The following is a 21,661-nucleotide window of genomic DNA, read 5'->3' on the forward strand; positions in this document are numbered from 1 at the left end:
TATATATATATATATATATATATATATATATATATATATATATATATATATATATATATATATATAATTACCTATTTGAATACAAGCCATGAGCATTTAATAAGCACAATTATTATTTTAATTTTGCAAATGCTTTTTGTAATTACTAACAACAATGCTATTTACTATTTTAACAAATGCTATTTGTAAATATTGATTAAATATTGTTCAAAGTATTTTAAACACTTAACAACTACTAAAATTAAAGTTACTAAATTATAGTTACTAAATAGTTTAAAAAATTTTCAATAAATGTTTAAATATATATATAGTATTTGCAACTTAAATGTTTATTAAAATCTTGAAGAAAATCAAAGTTTTTTTTTAGTATAACTAAAATAGTTTTTTTTAGCATATATAAAATCTTACTGATTCAATATTTAAAACAAACAAAAAAATTAAACTAAATTCATTTAAAAAAAACTAAACTAGTAAAATAATAAAATAAAATTTCTAAAATCAATTTGATTTGCTAGATTTAAAACCTAAAATACACCTTACTGGCACACTAAAACACACCTTAATTGCACCCTAAAACACCCTAAAAAAACTTTAGAAGCATATTTCATTCTCACCCTCAAATATCATTCAATTCAAAATAATAAAAACATTTTATTAACTATTTAGAAAGTAAATAAATTAAGTTACTTACTATTGTTAATATTGCTCCAATTCGCTATAAGTAATAAAAATTATAATTTTCAAAATGGCTTGTTAAAGTTCAATAAACCTTTATATAAATCACATTCTATATATATATATATATATATATATATATATATATATATATATATATATATATATATATATATATATACATATATATATATACATATATATATATATATACATATATATATATACATATATATATATATATATATGTATATATATATATATATATATATATATATATATATATATATATATATATATATATATATATATATATATATATATATATATATATATATATATATATATATACCAGGGATGCAGAGTCCCAAAAAGGACTCCGGATTTGAAAGTCACAAAAAGATTACTTTATCCTTGTATTTGGTATCCAGGAGCTTTAAAAATATAAATAAGTGTTTGAACTACAAATTGGAAAAAAATTAAGACTATCAGGTCAGAGGAACAATCATTTTTTGAGCCCGGAGTCCTTAAGTATAATGACGGCAAGGACTCCGGGACTCCGGGCTTAAAAATAAGAAGTTACAAGTCATTAAATCTAATGAATTTTTTTCTTAAAGCAGATCATAAATCAACAAACATGTTTAGAGCTTCTGGACACTACAGACTTGGAAAAAGTAGAGATATAAAGCCGGAGTCCTTTTGGGACTCCGCATCCCTGATATATATACACACACACACATATTTGATCAAAACAACATTTAAAAGTATTTAGATAGTTGTAATTAAGAGTTTTTAAAGAAATATTATAATATTAAAGTAATTTTAAGTGTATTAGTTAAAAATATATTAATATATGAAAAGTTATATAAGTTTATTTGAAAAGAGTTAAAAGTTTAAACAAACAAATCGTCCGTACACTATGTTAATTTTTAAATTAAAACTAGTTAAAATTAAATTAATATCTTGTTGGACCACCATTAGCTTCAATAACTGCTCTACAACGATTTTTCATTGATAACACGAGTTTAGACGTAATTTCTTGATTAATTGATGACCAAACATCTAAAACCAATTCTTTGAGCTCGTTTTTATTCTTTGGAGCTCGATCTTTCATTCTTTTTTCCACCACCGACCATAAATGTTCTATAGGGTTCAAATCGGGCGATTGTGCAACCCAATCCAACACGTTAATGCCATTTGCAGCAAGATATCTGGTTACAGATCCAGCTTTGTGCTTTGGATCGTTGTCATGTTGGAATATAAAATCCGTTCCAAGCCCTAATTTTCCTGCCGAAGCCACCAAATTCCGTTCTAATATGGATCTATATAAGTGTTGATCCATTTTCTCATCAATAAATTCAATTTTGCCAACACCGGACGCACTCATGCAGCCCTAACCCATAACATTTCCACCACAAAATTTAAATGTTGCCTTCAAATACTTCACATTATATTCTTCTCCGACTCTTCTATAAACTTTTGTACCACCATCAGCTCCATATAAATTAAATTTACTCTCGTCTGACCAAATAATCATATTCCAGAATGTATCATCCTTCAGAACATGTTCCTTTGCCCACTGCAACCGTTTTCTCTTGTTCACTATGCTGATGAATGGTTTTCTCCGAGGCGTCCGTGCAAAAATATTGGCTTCATCCAGTCTGTTCCTAATTGTTTGTGGCAATAATTTAATATTTAATTCATTTTCCAGCTCTTTTGATACTTCTGCGGCATTTTTTCTTCTATTCTGCTCGATTTTCTATACACCTGTCAACTCTTGGCGTTGTTGATCTTTTTCTGCCTCGTACACCATTATTTGCCACTGATTTTCTTTATAAATACTTTTCCCATATATATTGAACAGAGCATGGTGGTATTTTTAACATTTTTGCAACTTTTCTAATTGATAATCTATTTTCCCTATCAAAAATTACTCGTTTACGTAAGTCAATACTATATTCTTTTCTTTTTCCTTCTATCATAGCCACGTAGGTAAGAAAAGGTTTATTTTTATTTATTATAGTATTATTTAACCTAAGAGTACAAGATATTAATATAAAAATCATTTATAAACAAAATTTTACCTTTTAAATCAAATGTACGGACAATTTTTTGGTTTTAAAATTTTTAAAGTTAGATATAATTTAAATTGTCAGGAGAAAATTAAAGATGGTGTATTGTTTTTATTTGTTTTCTTGTGCGCTATCTATGGGTTTAATTTATTTTTTTCTATCATTTAAAGATTTAGAGCTTTTTTCAAAAAACCTTATTTTTCATTAATGTACAGACAATTATTTTGTGTATGTATATATATATATATATATATATATATATATATATATATATATATACACAAAATAATTGTCTGTGTGTATATATATATATATATATAGTATATATATATATATATATATATATATATATATATTCATATATATATATATATATATATATATATATATATATATATATATATATATATATATATATATATATATATATATATATATATATATATATATATATATATATGTATATATATATATATATACACATATTATATATATATATATATATATATATATATATATATATATATATATATGTGGATATTTTAGGAGAATTGTTAATGTATCAGCTATCCTTAGTGGATATTAAATTCTTCCTCCAAGTCTCCTTTGAGGTATAGCAACTTAGTTCGCCAGTTTTAACTTTTGCAATCCGTTACCATTTATAGCTCTTCGCTATAATTGGTAACACATTTTCTCTTGTAGTTTTCCGGCATTGTTGCTGATATTTGATCGATTTAATTCATTTGAATTGATTATAAGACCAACATGGCCTGAGAAATGAATTACAAAAACAAGAGGAAGAGAAATAATATTAATTATCCAATCAAAGCGCATTTCTATTTAATATAAATAGGTGCCGAAATTCCCCCATTTAGTATTTCCCTAATAAAATTTGAAACTGATCCAAATTAGAAAGAAAAATCTTTGGAACCAATCAAAACTAGAAAGAAAAAAACAATGCAAAGATTCTTTAAAAAATTTCCAATATTTTAGTCTTTTAAATTTTGAATGGAAATAAATAATTTGATTTTTTTGAGAACTTTAAATTCCTTGTTTTTTTATAGATTATTTTTGTCAATTAATTTTCTTATCAAGTTTTTACAAAAAGAAGATTTTTTTTTACATAATTTGATAAGAAATTTGTTTTTCTTCTGATAGAAATTTGAATTATAAAAAGATCTTATTCCTGAGTAAAGTTATAGTCATAAAAATTCAATACATTTGTATACATACTAATACCAGTGCAAAGACTTGTAAAGGGTAGATATAGATATAGACAACATTAAGTTTAGCTTTAAAAATACATTTTTAGGTTGTTGGAAACCCTCAACAAATATTTGATCTTGCTGGACCAACGCAAAAAAGAACGGAGGATTATTCAATCAAAAGTCAAAAGTTAGACAACGAGCTTTTTAAAATGTAGAAATTCTAAACAATTTTTTTCTTTTTTCATTTTTTCTTTTTACCTTTATTTTTAACCTACACCAGGCACGGATGTATATAGGACCTACCTATAAGTTTATATTCATATCAAAGAGTTATAATAATATATAAAGAGTTATATATTATTATAACTCTTCTCTTCGTTCTCACTTAAGCTATATTATAGCTTAAGTGAGAACGAAGTCAAAATACATCATTTTTCAAGGAATAGCTTTAGTAGTAACAATTTTCAATTGAATACTACTAAATTATCATAATTTAAAGATTGGTGGCAATATTTCTAAAGTGGTGAAATTAGACCATTTTACCATTTACAAAACATTTTAATCTATAAAAAAAAAATTTAGTTCATGCTAAAATCTAAGCCAAGGAAAAAAAAAAAAATCAAAAAAGAAGTTGACTGATGGAATTAAATATTTTTTCATTTCAAATAAAATCTGAAGGTTATGAATTAGCTAAGTATGTAAGCAAAAAATCTAATAATTTTTTTAAAAATGAAATGAAGAAAATATGATAGTTACATTGAATATAAAAATGATTTTGAAAATAAAACTTCAAAACCAATCAAAATTAAGTTAAAAGTATAGCTGGCTTCACAATTGAATTGCGAAACTGGCCAACCAAAATTAAATTTAAAAAATACAAATTTCCTATAAAATTTATATAAAAATTTATATTGAAAATATTTATTATATAAATAAAGTAAGGCAAATAAAGAATAGCAAAAGACTTGATTATAACCCATCGCCTACATTTACGACAAATTTTTAAAAACTATTATGCAAATAAAGAAATGAAGGTGAGTTAGACACTTACTTTTTTTTTTTCTAAACATCTTCACTTCCAACTGCATGCAACTACTATAAGAGTTGAAAGTGGACAAGAAAATATTAGGTTTATAAAGCAAAATAACAAATCAGAGAAACGAGATGAAGGGAGCGAATTCCAACAAACTGATGTTCCAGGAAAAAAGAAAAAAATTTAAAGCTTTTAAGAACAGTCAGAGTAGCAGAACAGAACAGAACAAGATATTTAATTTCCTCAAAATTTACAATCATTTAATTACAATAATATATTAACAATAATAATAATAATAGTAATAATAATAATAATAATAATAAAAATAATAATAACAATAATAATAAAAAGAATAAGAATATCTATAATATCATAAATAATAAAATCAAAATATCATTATTAAGAATACATATAAATAATTGATTGAGGAAGGAGTCACTCATGCAGAAGCCTGATCAAAGGAGTGAGACTAAATAAGTATATTAATAATATTAATTTAAAAAATAATAATAATAACAATAATAACTTTATTCATTAATAGACCAACAGGTAACAGCAAAAATAATAGTATTTATAATAATTGTAATAACAAAAACAGCATATTCATGACAAAAACAATAAAGTTTCTATAGAAATAGTAAAAAAAAGAAAAGAAAGCTAAAGTAAGTTAATAAAGATAAAAAATTAAAATTAAATTTTTTTATACTTTGTTTAAATTTATTTAGTTTTAAATAAAAAAATAAATATAGAGATAAATATAAAGATAAATTACTTTAAATTTTAACTTTTCAAACTTATTCACAATCCACACAAGAATGAATTTAGAGCATTAGAGACACTATTTCTTTAAAGTAGCACCCGTTATATTTTAAGTAAGGCATTTGAGCTTGAAAAGGATTTCACTTCTGCTCAGCATGGGGCTCTCGATGACTAGTGAACTTTAACTCAGATAAAACTCAATTTTTTTTATTTTTCATTATTGCAACAATCTAGATCTTTATATATTTATGAATTGTAATGTACTCAATGAGTCATCTACCCTTTGTCTTCTAATATTAACTTTCATTCCCGGTCTTTCTTAGAAAGTGTGTATCAAATTCATTGCTTTGGAATTAATTATCGCTGTTCAAGAGAACTGAGTAAAAAAGTTAATCTTTTAAAGGGATATTTCTAATAATATAATAATAATCTAAAACCAGAGATGTAGATCTCAATAAGATCAGATGTATGATTTTGCTTTTTTATCAAAAATGGAAAAAACAAATTATTTCTGTTTTAAATGCAGTAGTATATAAATAATTTTCAGTTTATTTTAGCTACTTCATCTTTTCTTCAGGATGATAAAATGAATTAAAAGCAATTTATTTTTTCACACAATTAAGTAACATAACTGTCCTTCGGTTACTAACTGAATGTTTTAAAAAAATGAACGTCATTATGAAACTTAGTTTTAAAAACACATTACAAAATTTCATTATTAAAATGGAATGTATAAAAAGTTTCCTTTTTCAAACGACAGATCGACTTTAAAATATCCATTCTTAGTAGAATTAACTTTTGTTTGTTGGCATAGCGGTCCATTTTAGTGACATCTAATTGTTTGTTTGTCCGAATATCAATCCCACAACCACTAGTGTTTTTAAGAAATTCTTTTGTTTATGTGCAATGTTTGTTTGAATATCAATCCCAAAATGACTTAGGTTTCTGAAAAAAATTATGTTTTTAGAACACTAATGGTACACTTTTAAGAGTGAACTGCTTTTGTTAATAAATGAACAAATAAAAAAAATTTCAGTCCTGAAAACGATTGCGCAAACTTGATTTTTTTTGCGCATCCACCCAAATTTAATTTTTGAATGAATAAACTTTTGATCTTTAGCTTTCTATCTTAGTTTATTTGAAGAAAACAAAAAAAACCAACTATAAACTTTTTAAGGAGGTTTTGTTTCTTTTCCATATTTTTTTTCACTAATAATAAAAATAATGATTACAATAACTTAATAAAAGTTTAGTTAAGATCTAGTTATTTTTAAACTTCAATGTTTAAAAAAATCCATTGCAAATGTAACTTATTTATTGAACATAACTTTTTTAAATTATACTTAATGAATAAAAAAATGAAATACATTTTTTATAATATAATATAATTTTTAATCAAAAAAGTATATCATTTCTTAAATTACGTTTACTGTAACTAACTCTTCTTTAATTATCTTTAATTTAAAAGGTGCCTTAAAATCACTTAAAAATTAAAAATATTTAATAAAAATTAAATGATCAGATTTGCTAATATTTAAATCAAAATTTTAAAATTAAAATAACAGTAAATACGTTCATTAAATAATTATGCTTTTTATTTGAATAGTTATTTGAATACAAGACGTAAAACTTTATTGTTATTTTTACAAATGTTACGCAATTTAATATATATAAATATATAATTATGTAATGTAAATTTTGATTAAAAAATGTTTAAAGTACTTTAACATTTAATTAATAATTATATAAAACATTAACAAATACTATTATCAAATTTACTAAAATATAGTCAACAAAGGTTTAAAATACTCTAAACAGTTTTAAATAATTATTTACAAATAGTGTGGTAAAATAGTTTTCTTATCTTACAGGGTTTATGCGAAATATAAAACATTTTTTAAGAAAATATAAAACATTTTTTAAGAAAATATAAAACATTTTTTAAGAAAATATAAAACATTTTTTAAGAATTTATAGAACATTTTTTTAGAAAATACAAAACAAATTGTAAGAAAATAAAAAACAAATTTATAAAATTATAAAACAATAAAATTATATATATATAAAACAATTTTTAAGAAAATATAAAACAATTTTTAAGAAAATATAAAACAATTTTTAAGAAAATATAAAACAATTTTTAAGAAAATATAAAACATTTTAGTTATTTAAGAGTGCATTTATGATGTATAAAGTTATTCATAAATTTCTAAAGAATAAAGTGTATTTTTTTAATATAACTAAAACTCATTATATTTAAAGATATAATATAAATAACAAAGTATCCACTTTAATAAAACTCTTGCCTTGCTATGCCTTTCAAAACCCATTTTCTCATATTACAATACCAACCACAAAAATCAATGCCAATTGTCGGTATAAGCCAATTTAAAGTAGCCTTAACTTCATTGCTAGTTTTTGGAAACGGCCTTATAGAAGTATAATTAGCTTTAAGACAACTAAAGTATTCCTCGATCGGGTTCAATTGCGGTGAATAAGGTGGCAAAAAGTAAACTGAAACATTGGATTGGCCGAGCAAATCGATTACAGCAAATCGACGATGAAATGCACAATTATCCAATACTAGTACAAAATGAGGATTTGTTAGGAAATACGGTCTTAAATTATTGGTTATAAAATCACAAAAAATATCGCCATTATAGGCACCATCCACTATCTTAAAGCTTAGAATACCATTAACTGTTATAGCGGCCATTAGACTTACATTCTTTCCAGGATTTGCTGGCACTGTAGCAAAACATTTTGTATTCTTTATAGAATAGCCATATTGCTTAGAAGTATGTAAGTTAAAGCCTGTTTCATCTAGAAATACTAAGTTATTGTCAGGAATCGAATTAATAGTCCTGCAAAAACTTTGTCTTAAATCAACGTTTTGCGGCAAGTTCCTTTCTTTTGGTACTAATGTAAGTCGTTTTCTAGTGAACTCCATCGACTTCAAATACTTAGATATTTTTGGTATAGATATATTAATATTCCTTTCAATGAGAATGTTTCTCAATGATGCTAAAGTATGAGATGGATCATGCTCAATTAACAATCGAATTTCAGATTTAAGCGTCTCGTCATAAGAGCTGCGCCTTCCTTTTTTTACTGATGTGATTTCATCATCACTAAGTCCTTTACTGATTTTATCAGAAATAGAATGTGTTGCAGAAACTGATATTTCAACTTCTTCCGCTATTTCTTTTAACTTCATTTCTTTTAGAATTGACTTTCTTATGGTTCTTACAATATCCTTTGTAATAAGTGTTCTTTTTTTCTTTTCTCTCTCATTTTCCATTAATCAGTTAAAACAACAAAATAAAGCTTGAATAATATATTTTAATTATAAGCATAGTAAGGCATGATAACATATGTATTGCATTTAAAAAGTTTTCTCTGGATAAAAAAAAGCATTTGTTTAATATGTGTATAGTAATTTTTCTATTTTTCATTGTACTTGATATAAACTTAAAACTATAACGAACATTACTCACCATATTAAATCTTTTAAGTTTGGAATAAAAGTTTTATATCTTATAAATATAAAACTTTTATTCCGTACTTAAAAGTCTGATTCCAAACTTTAAGGTATGATAAAAAGTTTGATAATAGACTCAAAAAATTATACTTTTAAGGCACTTACAACTGACAACTAATTTACTACCGCCATCCTTTTTTTATTTTTCATAGTTCTCTTCTTTGTCATGAATAAACCTCATAAATTCCAAAGTGTTAAGGAGTAATTACGTAATTAAGTGTTTTATATTTTCTTAAAAAATGTTTTATATTTTCTTAAAAATTGTTTTATATTTTCTTAAAAATTGTTTTATATTTTTTTAAAAATAGTTTTATATTTTCTTAAAAATAGTTTTATATTTACTTAAAAAATGTTCTATATTTCGCATAAACCCTTTAACTAAAGTAACTTGGTTACACCCACCGGTAAATTCATGTTCTCAAAGATATGCTTTTAAATCAACTCCTTATCTTTGTATAAAACTAAACAAGATAAACGCAAATGATGATTAAAAAAAATGATAATCATCGTCGCGACACAGGTTTCAACTAGAGAAGAAGGAGGGGAGAGGGTGTGATCTAAAAAAAGCAGTATCCCCAAATAAACTCTGGGTTCATCACTGGTATTGGTTCATTATTCCTGTGACTATTAAAATTATTAATAATTTTCTTTTTAATTTAAATATTTTTTTGAATTTCGAATTAAAATATTTTTTCAAAGGTATTTGTTCCATATATCAGAAAATTTTTGCATGATCATAACTTTTGATTGTTACAAGTTTTTTGAATGAAATTTAAACCTGTCAATGATTTTAAATTTCGTACACTAGAATGGCTTACATTAATTAATTACATTAATTAACTAATAACATTATTAATTAATTACATTAATTAATTACATTAATTAAATAACTACATTAATTAATTAATTACATTAATTAATTAATGTAACTGATTAAATAATTACATTAATTAATTAATGTAATTAATTAATGTAATTAATTAATTAATTAATGTAATTAATTAATGTAATTAATTAATGTAATTAATTAATTAATGTAATTAATTAATGTAGTTAATTAATTAATTACATTATTTAATTAATTACATTATTTAATTAATTACATTATTTAATGTAGTTAATTAATTAATTACATTATTTAATTAATTACATTATTTAATTAATTACATTAATTTAATTAATTACATTAATTAATTAATCACATTAATTTAATTAATCACATTAATTAATTAATCACATTAATTTAATTAATCACATTAATTAATTAATCACATTAATTAATTAATCACATTAATTAATTAATCACATTAATTAATTACATTAATTAATCACATTAATTAATTACATTAATTATTTACATTAAATAAATAATTACATTAATTATTTACATTAAATAAATAATTACATTAATTATTTACATTACTTAATCATAAAAATTAATTACATTAATAAATTACATTAATTATTTAACGGCTTACATTAATTAATTACATTAATTATTTAATGGCTTACATTATTTAATTACATTAGAATGGCTTACAAATAGCAAAATTAGCACCGATTGCTAATTTTGCAATGAATTTGATACACACTTTCTTTGAAAGACCGGGAGTAAGAGTTACTATTAGAAGATGAAGGGTAGATGACTCACTGAGTATATTACGATTCATAAATATATAAAGATCTAGATAGTTGCAATAATGAAAAATAAAAAAAATTGAGTTTTATCGGAGTTAGAGTTCACCTGTCACTGAGAGCTCATGCTAAGCAGAAGTGAGATTATTTTCAAGCACAAATGCCTCCTCCAAGCAATCAGAGAGCATTTGTTTCTTATCAAGACAAAAAAAAAAATAATAGTATAATGAGCGATAAATATGGCCAGAAGTCCTATTAGTAAATTGAATCCTTAAATCCAGTTTTGTTTATATATAGAACATGTTAAGATGACGAGAAGTGTTGTATTTTGGATACCCTATTTAATACTATATTTGAGCAGTTGTGGCGCAGTGGTAGCGCACTTGCCTCAAAAACAAAAGGACCTGTGGTTTAAACCACACCTCTGGGCAAGTTTTGTGACATCAGTTAAATGCTCATCTGCAGTGCTCTGTGATAATACCATAAGGACATCTTGGGGCAAAAAAAAAGTCATTTTCCACAACTCCACTGAATAATCACGCAAAAAAATTTCATTGTAAAATCTATAAAGAGAAAAAAAAAGGCGTTCAAAATGAATTGAATTCTGATCAACTCTCATTGTTGTTGCACAGGGATTTGATGTTTTCTTTAATCACTCAAGTATAGAAAAAAATGTTTTAAATTACTGGTAGTATGAAGAGAAGTTTCCCAGCTAAAAGAGTAAGCACTTAAGTTACTAGCACCACCTGCATTCTCTATATTTGCAAAAGATTGTTTTTATTATTTATCAGAAAAAGCGATCAAGGTGACGTCAACTTGGAGAAATTTTAATTTTTCTATGTTGAGTTAAAAGAAATATAAACGAGTGATAAACTGATGTATTTGTTGCGCATAAATAATTTTAGTAGTATTTTGATGTTAATAATAACAATATTAAATAGAAACCATTAACATTAGATAATTGAAAAATTTAAAATTTTTTGATTTCTTTCAATTTTCAAAAGATATTACCATTAAGTATCTGGTATATAAAAAACTGGATAAAATTACTATGCAGCCAGATATCAGATACCAAATAATACTCCTATCTGACCTGGATATCTGGTTGGATAGCTTATCTGGGACACCCCTAAAGAAGACTAATAGGACTGCAGTTATATGAGACAGAATGTTCTCCAGAATTTTTAAAAATAGAATAACAGATGCTGCATTCCAGTAGGCTGGAAAATAAGATTCTGATAAGCACTTGTTAAATATTTTTAAAACTACAGACTACAGTTCCAGAGAACACTTCTGCAAGACTATAGTAGGTATATTGTCCAGACCAAAAGCTGTAGAAGAGTCTAACCAGGAAATCACTTTAGATACAGAAGCTGGAGTGATACGAATGTCAAACAATGGATCGATTTGTTTGTCGACTATATTAGGTAGGATGTGATCAGAGGAATTAAAAGATGAGATTGATAAAAAGATCTTATCAAACAGTTCAGCTTTGTCTTTAGGTGAGGTAACAAAATCTGAACCATGCAATAGAGGTGGAAAACAAAATTTACCCTTATTATCATATACACTGTTAAAGATTCAAGAATCAAGAGCCTCAAAACAGGGGCGTTAAAAGTCAGAGTTTGCTTTTCCAAACTTTTGCTTAAAAAAGCAAATCCTACAAGCCAGTAGGACATGAAGCAGATTGTACTGGATTACAAGTTACCAGTAGCAGGATAACCTGACTTGACTATAAATATAACATATTTTAAATGATATCCATCAGATTGCATTTTAACAATAATTTATGGAATGGAAAAGCCTTGAAAGAAACATGGCTTACAAACCAGCAAAAAAAAAACTATTTGAAGTGCTTTATTTTATCCATTGGTCAAAACTATTCAAAAAATATTTAATAAAAACATAACTAAACTTATTAATCCAAGTAGTTTTGTAAACATATGTGACTCTTGTTATTCTTGACAAACTGAATAATGATTAGGCATCAGCAATTTTTTAACTTTTTTTAGAAAAATCAATTGCTTTAAGAACGATTATTAGTGAGTTATAATTAAAGAATTTTTAAAACAAGTGATGTAAAACATTTTCCTGCTTAATTTCATATATAAAATGTAAATAATTTACTTTTTAATTTTTTAGATATGGTTGGATCCTCTAAAAATGGGTAGCTTTACATAAAAGCCGTGTTTAGATAAACTTATGTAAATAAAACATTTATAGAGAAACATGGTTTTAATAGTCGCAACGTATTTGGGTTTCGATAGATAGTTAACAAAAAAATTTCAGATATTTTTGTTTTTTAAAATTCTTTTTGAGTTAACTCTAACTTTTTTATAAAATATTTACTCCAACTTCAAGATATAAAAACTCTAAAATCATATTTACAAACGCTTACAAAGAAAATTTTGCAAGTTAACAAAATTTAAGTTTTTTATAAATTTGAATAAGCAAAACAATCTTTGAACTTGAAGAACAATTCAAAAATTACAAATAAGATAAATGGAGTTTTTGAATTTAAAATACACTTTAAAGGGATCCCAAAGTGCTGAGACAAGTTATGTTAATTTTAAAGAGAATGATAAAAAAAAAATGCTTAGGCAGAATTTTTTTATGTAAAACAAAATAACAAATGTATACCAACAAAAACAAACTTTGTTGTTTTACTCGAAGCTTGCCATCTCCAAAGTAGCAATTCCCTTAGAGTCTTTAAAATATATGCTGCAATCTACAGACTTTATAATTTATTCAAGCACATTTATTTCCAAAGAGTTATAGTAAATGATGTCATTGTAGAATTTCGATAAGAAAGCTTATTTATTGCTGTAAATTAATTTAGTATTATATTTATTGTTAATAAATTGTTATCATCCGTAAAAGGTCTGTTAAAAAAATTATTATGTATTTTTTAACCTTATAAAAATTTAATTAACAGCATTTAGGAATTGTTCATAAAGCACATACGCTTGGGTAGGGGAGAGGGGTCTGCAAAGAGCATATACGAGATGGAGAGGAGGGGGTCAATTATAAAAGTACGGAGACACAAATGTAAAAAACAAAAAATGTTGGATAGGTAGGTTAACAGCGTAAATAGTTTTAGGGAGACAGAGGGTACTCAAAAAAACTATAGCAAAATGTGGAATGGGGGGAGGGGGGGGAGAACAGTCAAAATTCAGGTGTACGTACATTGTGTACAACCCCATAATTTGCTAAACTTTTTATCGAGTTACATATATTCTCAAAATACTTATTTAATCAAGCGAAATATATTTAATAAAATTTGTTCTATAAAACATGTATTGCTCATTTTATTTTATTTTTAAAGTTAAATAATTACTGTTAAAGATTGCAAAAAAAGTGTAGTATTATCAAGTCAATTTTGAAATCGAAATTGTTTAACGAAAAACCTTTCATTGTCAATTTTGCTAGTTGTTTGATAAGAGAAATGTAAAATACTTGCCAAATATGACATATAAATTAAGAAATATTTAATATAATCTTTTTTAACGCGCACTTCAACACAATAACAATTTTAAGTGCCATCTGTCTTGAAATATTGCCATAAAACATTATTTATTGCTTAAATTATTAAAAAGCTGTCTGTTTTATGCTATGTTTTGCATTGATGATCTTCAGAAAAAAAAAAATTTTTAACTTTACATATCCGTTAATGTTTGTTATTATTACTATTATTAATACTGCGCACATCAGTTTATATTTTAAAGAATGTTACTTAATTTGTAATACCTGAGACGATATTTATTTCCTTTATTTCAACGCAACAAAGACATTCTTTTTCAAGTGGCATAGTTTTACAATATCCATATTTACACCATTGTTCAGCGCCAATACTTAAACGGCTTAACTTTGACGTTTTACCAATATCAAAATTCAAATTTTCAATGCTGATACAATTTTCAACTATTTCGTTTCTTTTACCCATATAGGTTTTTTTGTCTTTTTTTAAGAGGTTCGAATCAGTATGGAGTTGCCGACATTTTAATCATTTAGTAATCAAAATCCAAATGCAAAATACAAAATTACCTTAATATTTATATGCAAATCATCAAAATTTATCAATTTCCACTACATTGACATACTTAATATTATTTTTTAACTATAAATTAAAGAATTCGGCTATGATCTTTAATAAATGATGTCATTTACCAAAATTATTTATTAATTAAAAATTAAAAATTTTTGTAAATGTCATTTCGATAGGAGAACAAAAACGTCATACCAATAAACGGCTCAGATAAACTAAAAAAAAGTTTCCATTATTTATATAAAAAGAAAAAGAGATTCAGAATATATAATAAGGTGATCAACAAGTTTTTTTATATATTTATTTTATTTAAGAGTGTAATATAAAAATCTTAACTTTATTTGGTTCTCACGCTCTATAAAAAAATATTCTTATGTTTAGCTTACTATAAAATTTATAGGAAAGTCATACGATTGATAATAAACGCTATTTTAAAAAACAAATAATATTGATTCAAAAAAAAAATTCTACAATGACGTCATTTACTAAAACTCTTTGGAATTTAACGCGCTTGAATAAGTTATAAAGTCTGTAGAAAGCGAATATTTTAAAGACTCCGAGAGAATTGCTACTGTGGAGACGGCGAGCTTTGAGTAAAACAACAAAGTTTGTTTTTGTTGGTATGCATTTACTATTTTGTTTTACTTAAAAAAATTCTGCCTGAACATTTTTTTTTTATCATTTTCTATATTTATTTAGCAGTATTTACTATAAAGTACAACTAATTCCATTTATTGCAGGTAGATGTTGCAATGAAATAAAAATCTTTTAAGAAAGACAAAGAACTTTACAATACAAAAAAAATTAGAATTAAAGATAAAAGCTATACACATCCTAAGAGTTGTTAACCTTCTTTTAATTTGAACTCATTCCATCTGAGTGTACAAAATGTTAAATATTGAAGTCCTCCAGCCTGAGTGTCCCGAATACCATAATAACCTTACTTTCCAAATATTGTTGCCTTTTTAAGCCTCTCATTTGATCTAATTAATATGGAAGTTCAAGTTTAAAAACTGTTTGTTAAATTTTTCAATTTTTAATTTGTTTTCAATTAGATGTTTTCAGTTGATTTCAATTTAGTTCTGTTTTGCAAATTTAATAATTTTTTAAGCTTTTAAAAAATTTTAATACTTTTATTTTAAGAAGACACATTTTAATTTAAATTGATAAAAATTTACAAATTATTATATATATAATATATTTAATTTAAAAAAAATTGGATTTATCAAAACTCTGGTGCAAGTATAAAAATATATTCATCTAGGACTTGATTTCTGTGGAACAGATAGTTTTTTCATAGCTTTTTACATTTAAAATTATTTTACGTCATCTGACTTTTTAACATAATTAAGAATAGAACCATTAAAATTACAAATTGTTAAAACATTCAAATTTAGAAAACCATTTAAATGAATATAAATAAGAATTTTAATATAAATATTTATAATTATTAAAATTATAACATTCAGAATATGAAAACTATAACTAAATATGGAGGTAAATAAACTGATTAATAAATAAATTTAATAACTTGTTTATTTACCGCCAACATAAACTTAAAAATTCTAATTTTAAATTAGAATTTTCAAGTCACAACACTTTTTACGTGCGATGAGAAAGAGTATTTACATAAAATACTCATTTAAAACTTTTCATCCCTATTTGCTTACAAAACTAAAAATAAGCTTGTATATATATATATAAATATATATATATATATATATATTTATGTTACATTACGTTATTACATTATTATATTACGGTTACATCTGATGATCGCTATTGCGTGAAACTTTAAGTAATGTAATTGAAATATATATTAATAATTATTTAGTTTTCACTATATATATATATATATATATATATATATATATATATATATATATATATATATATATATATATATATATATATATATATATATATATACATATATTATTATTATTATTATTATTCTACGAACATCAATAAACATGAGTTTCTCTCAACACTAAATTAATTTTTTTTAAAAATTTACGCTAGATTGTTGTGACTGGCATCTTCAGCTTAAAAGTATTTTTTATTTTTTTCAATCTTATTTTTAAAACGGCAGTTCTATTTGGGATGAATCCATCCCATTATGGTATGAAACCATCCCATTGACATAAAATAGAACTGCCACTTTAAAAATAAGATAGGAAAAAAAGCAAAAAAAACGGACATCGAACGCCATTCCTGACCATGCTTTAAATATTTTGTTTTTACAACTTGACTAAGGCCGTTTGATTTAACAACTTAAGAGTTTCAAAAATGCGCTGAAAAATAAAAAGAAAATTTAAAAGATAACTCATCTAAAGTAAGAAAATATTAAAGAAAAAAAAAAATCAAAGCTCAAAAATCTAAAATTCAAAACGAAAAAAATATATATATAAAGTTTTTTAAAAATTTCTATACTATGAGAAATGCCTCATAAATTATTACAAATATATTAAATACATAAGTTCCTAAATTTACTTATTACTTTATTAAATAAAGTAACAAAATATTCTAATGATTGTTTACAATTATTCTATTTTATTAAAATTATCAAAGAATATTATACGTAATTACTTTTATATGAATATTTTTTAATAAATCTTTTCAACTTTTTCTTTACTTTTATAAACACTTTTCATAGCTATCTTCTAAAGCTGATATAGGTAAACATTTGTAGCAGCACTCCACTGCGAGTTAGGCTATTTGTCAATCAATGTATGTACTGAAGCCCCTGGAAGCAGACTATTTCAGCGTGACATATTACTATATAAGTATTCATCTGAACTAGCAATTTAAGTTGTATATATGTATGTATATATATATATATATATATATATATATATATATATATATATATATATATATATATATATATATATATATATATATATATATATATATATAAAAGTTAGTATAACCACTTGTCAACATTTTTCCATTTTAATACATAAAAAATCTGGTCCACAGCTTGATAATTTTAATAGTTATGCGTGAAAAACCAGTTTAATAGTTATCTAAAATATACATAAAAAATCTGTTCCACAGCTAACTAAAATTAGAATGAATATTATAAAACTAACTAAAATTAGAATGAATATTATAAAATTAAAAAAAAATATTTTGGCTTTCAAATCAAAATAAGCATTAATTTAAAAATTGTGAATTTTATGATTGTTACATTTAACCTCTCTGAAAATTCATACAAGCCTTTTAAAAAACCAAATGAGTTATTGCATATTATTAACTCAAATCATCAACTTTAAATTCTAAACCAAATCCCGATATTAATTAATAACAAGCTAAACTAAAACTCCTTTGATAAAAATGTATTAATTCCTCTAAAAAACGAATTTTTGAAGATTACCTTAAAAAAAGTGGATTTCAAAATTTTAAACTAAAATTTTTTGACCATCAAAAAATTAATACAAAAAAGCAATGTAGTACTAATAATGTAATTGGGTTCAACCTTCCATATAGCAAAAAAGTTTTCACTAACATCAGAAAAGTGTTTTAAAAACTGGTTGATAAACACTCTCTTATAGATTACATAAAATGTTCAATCGAAATACTACTAAAGTTAGCTTCAGTTACACAAAAGTGTTGTTTCCTCAAGAATGTACATTATATTGCTATACATAGATAAACAATGCTGTCAAAATATATATGGGAGTGGAAAGGTAAAAATATTGATGATTTTCTATTTAATCGGTCCATTCTTAAAACAGCACCTGCATATAATATAATTTTCAAAAAATGCATATTAGGGAAAGACGGGTAACATTCAACCTTATCAAATATTTCCCAGCATGATTAAAATTACTTTAGAACTTTTATGCATATTTTGTCTGTTAATAAGTTATTGCGGAAATAATCCATCTTTATTAGTATTAGTACTTATATAGAAGAAAATCTAATTATTGATATAAAAGGTAATTTTTTTATGTTTTAAATAATCCGCAGAGAATCTCTTTTCCAATTTTAATCTCCTAAACTTTTTTGAACAATAAGCTGCAAAAAGATTTCATGCCCAGATATGTCACAAATAGAACCCTAAGGGGCAAACCAAGTGAACATCTAGGGGTAATAGGTACACCATTACATAATAATTTACCACCCTTATCTACCAATCAAATGCATTCCTTCTGAAACTACTAGAATAACTCAAAAAAATAAAAACTGATTCCAGAACATGTGCGGCCCTTGCCTAAAGCTCCTCAAAGACAAAACAAATAAAGAGAAAACCAAGTCAACGATATATGCTGACACTCCTGAAAAGGAAAAAATTGAAAAACTTCGTTTGGAAAAAATTGAAAAACTTTGTTTGGAAAAAATTTAAAAAAAGAGTACAATCAACAACTTTGAGGCTTACTTTTAAAACAGTAGTAGGATTTAACAAAAATCAATATTTTATATACATTATCTTTTTAATTTGTTTGTTTTTAATTTAATTGTTGAGCAATTCTGGCAAAAAATCAGTAGCAAATTAATAAAAACCAGCTAAGTGGTCGAATGCTCCCTGTCGTCTTCCCCTATGTCTACAAGAAAAATTTGAAATACTTACATTTACAAAAAAGAATGTTTAATAAACATAAAATCAGAATTGATTTCTAAATGTAGACTTGAAAATAAAATTTCTCCTAAAAAACTATAAGGAATAAGTGAGCTCAAAAAATAATTAAAAAATAGGAAAAAATAAATCAAATACGTCTGCGATTTAAATAAAATAAACTACCAACAAGCAATTTAATTTAATTTTAATTTGAGCATTACAACTTAATTAGCCCTTGATGCAATGAATTTAAAAATTATTATAAAAGATATAAACTTATTCATTTTTATCGTGATTGAAAAAAAAATTTTTTTTTTTTTTTAAATAAAATGTTTGTTTACAAGATTTAAAAAATTGTAAGTTTAATTATAAAAAGTAATTGTGTCAACATTACAAAATGCTTTAAAACTTTTCCATTAACCAACAAAATATATTCTTATATAAATAAATAAAGTTATTTTATATTCTTGTATAATTCACATAAATGTGTAAAAGCTAGTAGTCACAAAAGGTTTTGAACTTATTCATAAATTAAAGTAACTTAAAAATTTTTTATCTAAAAATAATCGTTTAAAATATTTTTAGGAAGACAGTTTCAAATGTTTAAATTTATCATAAAAAATACAATTTATGAATAACATTTTTTATTAATTTACATATGCATTTATGTAAACAATCATTATAATTAATTTTATGGTTTCATTTAAAGCCTTCCCGTAAAATTAAAACTTTAAAAAAGATCAATGATAAAAAGTTATACATAACACTTTTTTTATTGTATTGAAATGGTTAAAAAAAAATTTTTTTTCTCTTCTCATAGAAGACACTTAATGTCTAGCTTTCCTATTGCATGGAAAACTTATGTCAAAATATAAAAACAAAGAAAAATAATAAATACACTACAAAAACTATTTTAAAATTTAAAAATTAAAACTCACCTGGTTGAGACTGAGGATAGATGATGGAAATAAGATCTTTTCTACCTAAATTTTCAAGTAAATCAACTAATTCTTTATAGTTATCCTCATCAATAGTGCCAATTCGTTCTAGTGCTTTGATCATATCAGAACCATTTTTTATGGTTTCAAGAACACCATCACCAATCTTATCTGCAAAGATATACTTTATTTCCATAACATTGTCATGCGTTAACATTGCTCCAATTTTGATCATTTTTTGCTTATGGTTCATTTTTAGTAAATGAATATATTAACTCTGTAAACATGAAAAAAAAGTCTGATAAATCAATCATATTCTACTATATAATAAATTGAAGGTCATTTTATTTAATATAACATCTTATGAATATATTGTATATCTTAAAAATGTAATGTATATCTCAGTACACATACAAGTTCAAGTTAAAAAAGTTAACCATAATTTAACTAAAGTGAGTTTGACCAGATATTATTTTAAATGTGTTGAGAAAGAGCATTTGAATATATTTTAATTAGAAAAAAAACACTCAATAACTATTTAAAAAATATGCGGTAGCGTGACTTGGTCTGGTACTCTGTAACTCTGCTATATGTACACTTTCCATTTAGTAGCAGAGTTGCGAAAGTGCTATAACTAACAAAAATTGTTAGCGGATTAAGGTCGCTACCAGAAAATGTATCTAAAGTACTTCTCTGCTACCATTTAAGTTAAGATTAAGTTGGACTTTTTTTTTACTGATAATGAAGTAAAAGAAAAATGAAATTTTCAAATTTCAAAACTTTCCTGAGTTATCAAAATAATCTTAGATGTGTGCAGTTTGATTTTAAAACTTTGAAGAATATATACATACGCGTTAATCTTGACTTTTCTGTCATCTCATTGAGGTAATTTTTATCTAAAATTGAACAACAACTTTTAAAAATACAATTGCAACTACTTGTATTTTCTTATAGTGACAAATTAAAAACATGGAAATGTATTCAATGTTATTTACACTCAGGCCTTATTTTAAAGCGCAACATCTAAAGCGATATGCGTATGCCTTAGAAGATTTTATGTAAGCAAAAAAAGATTTCAGTTAAACAACTTTTTATCGCTTTTTAATTTTTAAACTATTTTATAAGCAGTAAGATAAAAGAAATAATTATTTTTAAAATAAGTCACCTTAACTTTTGAAGGACGTTAAAATA

At 24.2% G+C, this 21,661-nt stretch overlaps 1 protein-coding gene across 1 annotated transcript in view; it reads right to left on the minus strand.

Annotated features, from left to right (window-relative positions):
- The window catches only part of LOC136090524 (uncharacterized), a 28,924-nt gene extending 8,148 nt beyond the window's left edge, over positions 1 to 20,776 (minus strand). Inside the window, exons 1-2 of the mRNA XM_065817273.1 lie at positions 20,471 to 20,776; positions 692 to 715 (exon numbers count right to left, since the gene is read on the minus strand). Coding sequence (XP_065673345.1) covers positions 692 to 715; positions 20,471 to 20,723 — 277 coding nt within the window. The 5' untranslated portion in view covers positions 20,724 to 20,776. The remainder of the gene's footprint in view (positions 1 to 691; positions 716 to 20,470) is intronic.
- Between the last annotated feature and the right edge of the window lie 885 nt (positions 20,777 to 21,661).

This window comes from Hydra vulgaris, chromosome 14 (genome assembly GCF_038396675.1).
Source record: "Hydra vulgaris chromosome 14, alternate assembly HydraT2T_AEP".
Classification (NCBI taxonomy): domain Eukaryota; kingdom Metazoa; phylum Cnidaria; class Hydrozoa; order Anthoathecata; family Hydridae; genus Hydra; species Hydra vulgaris.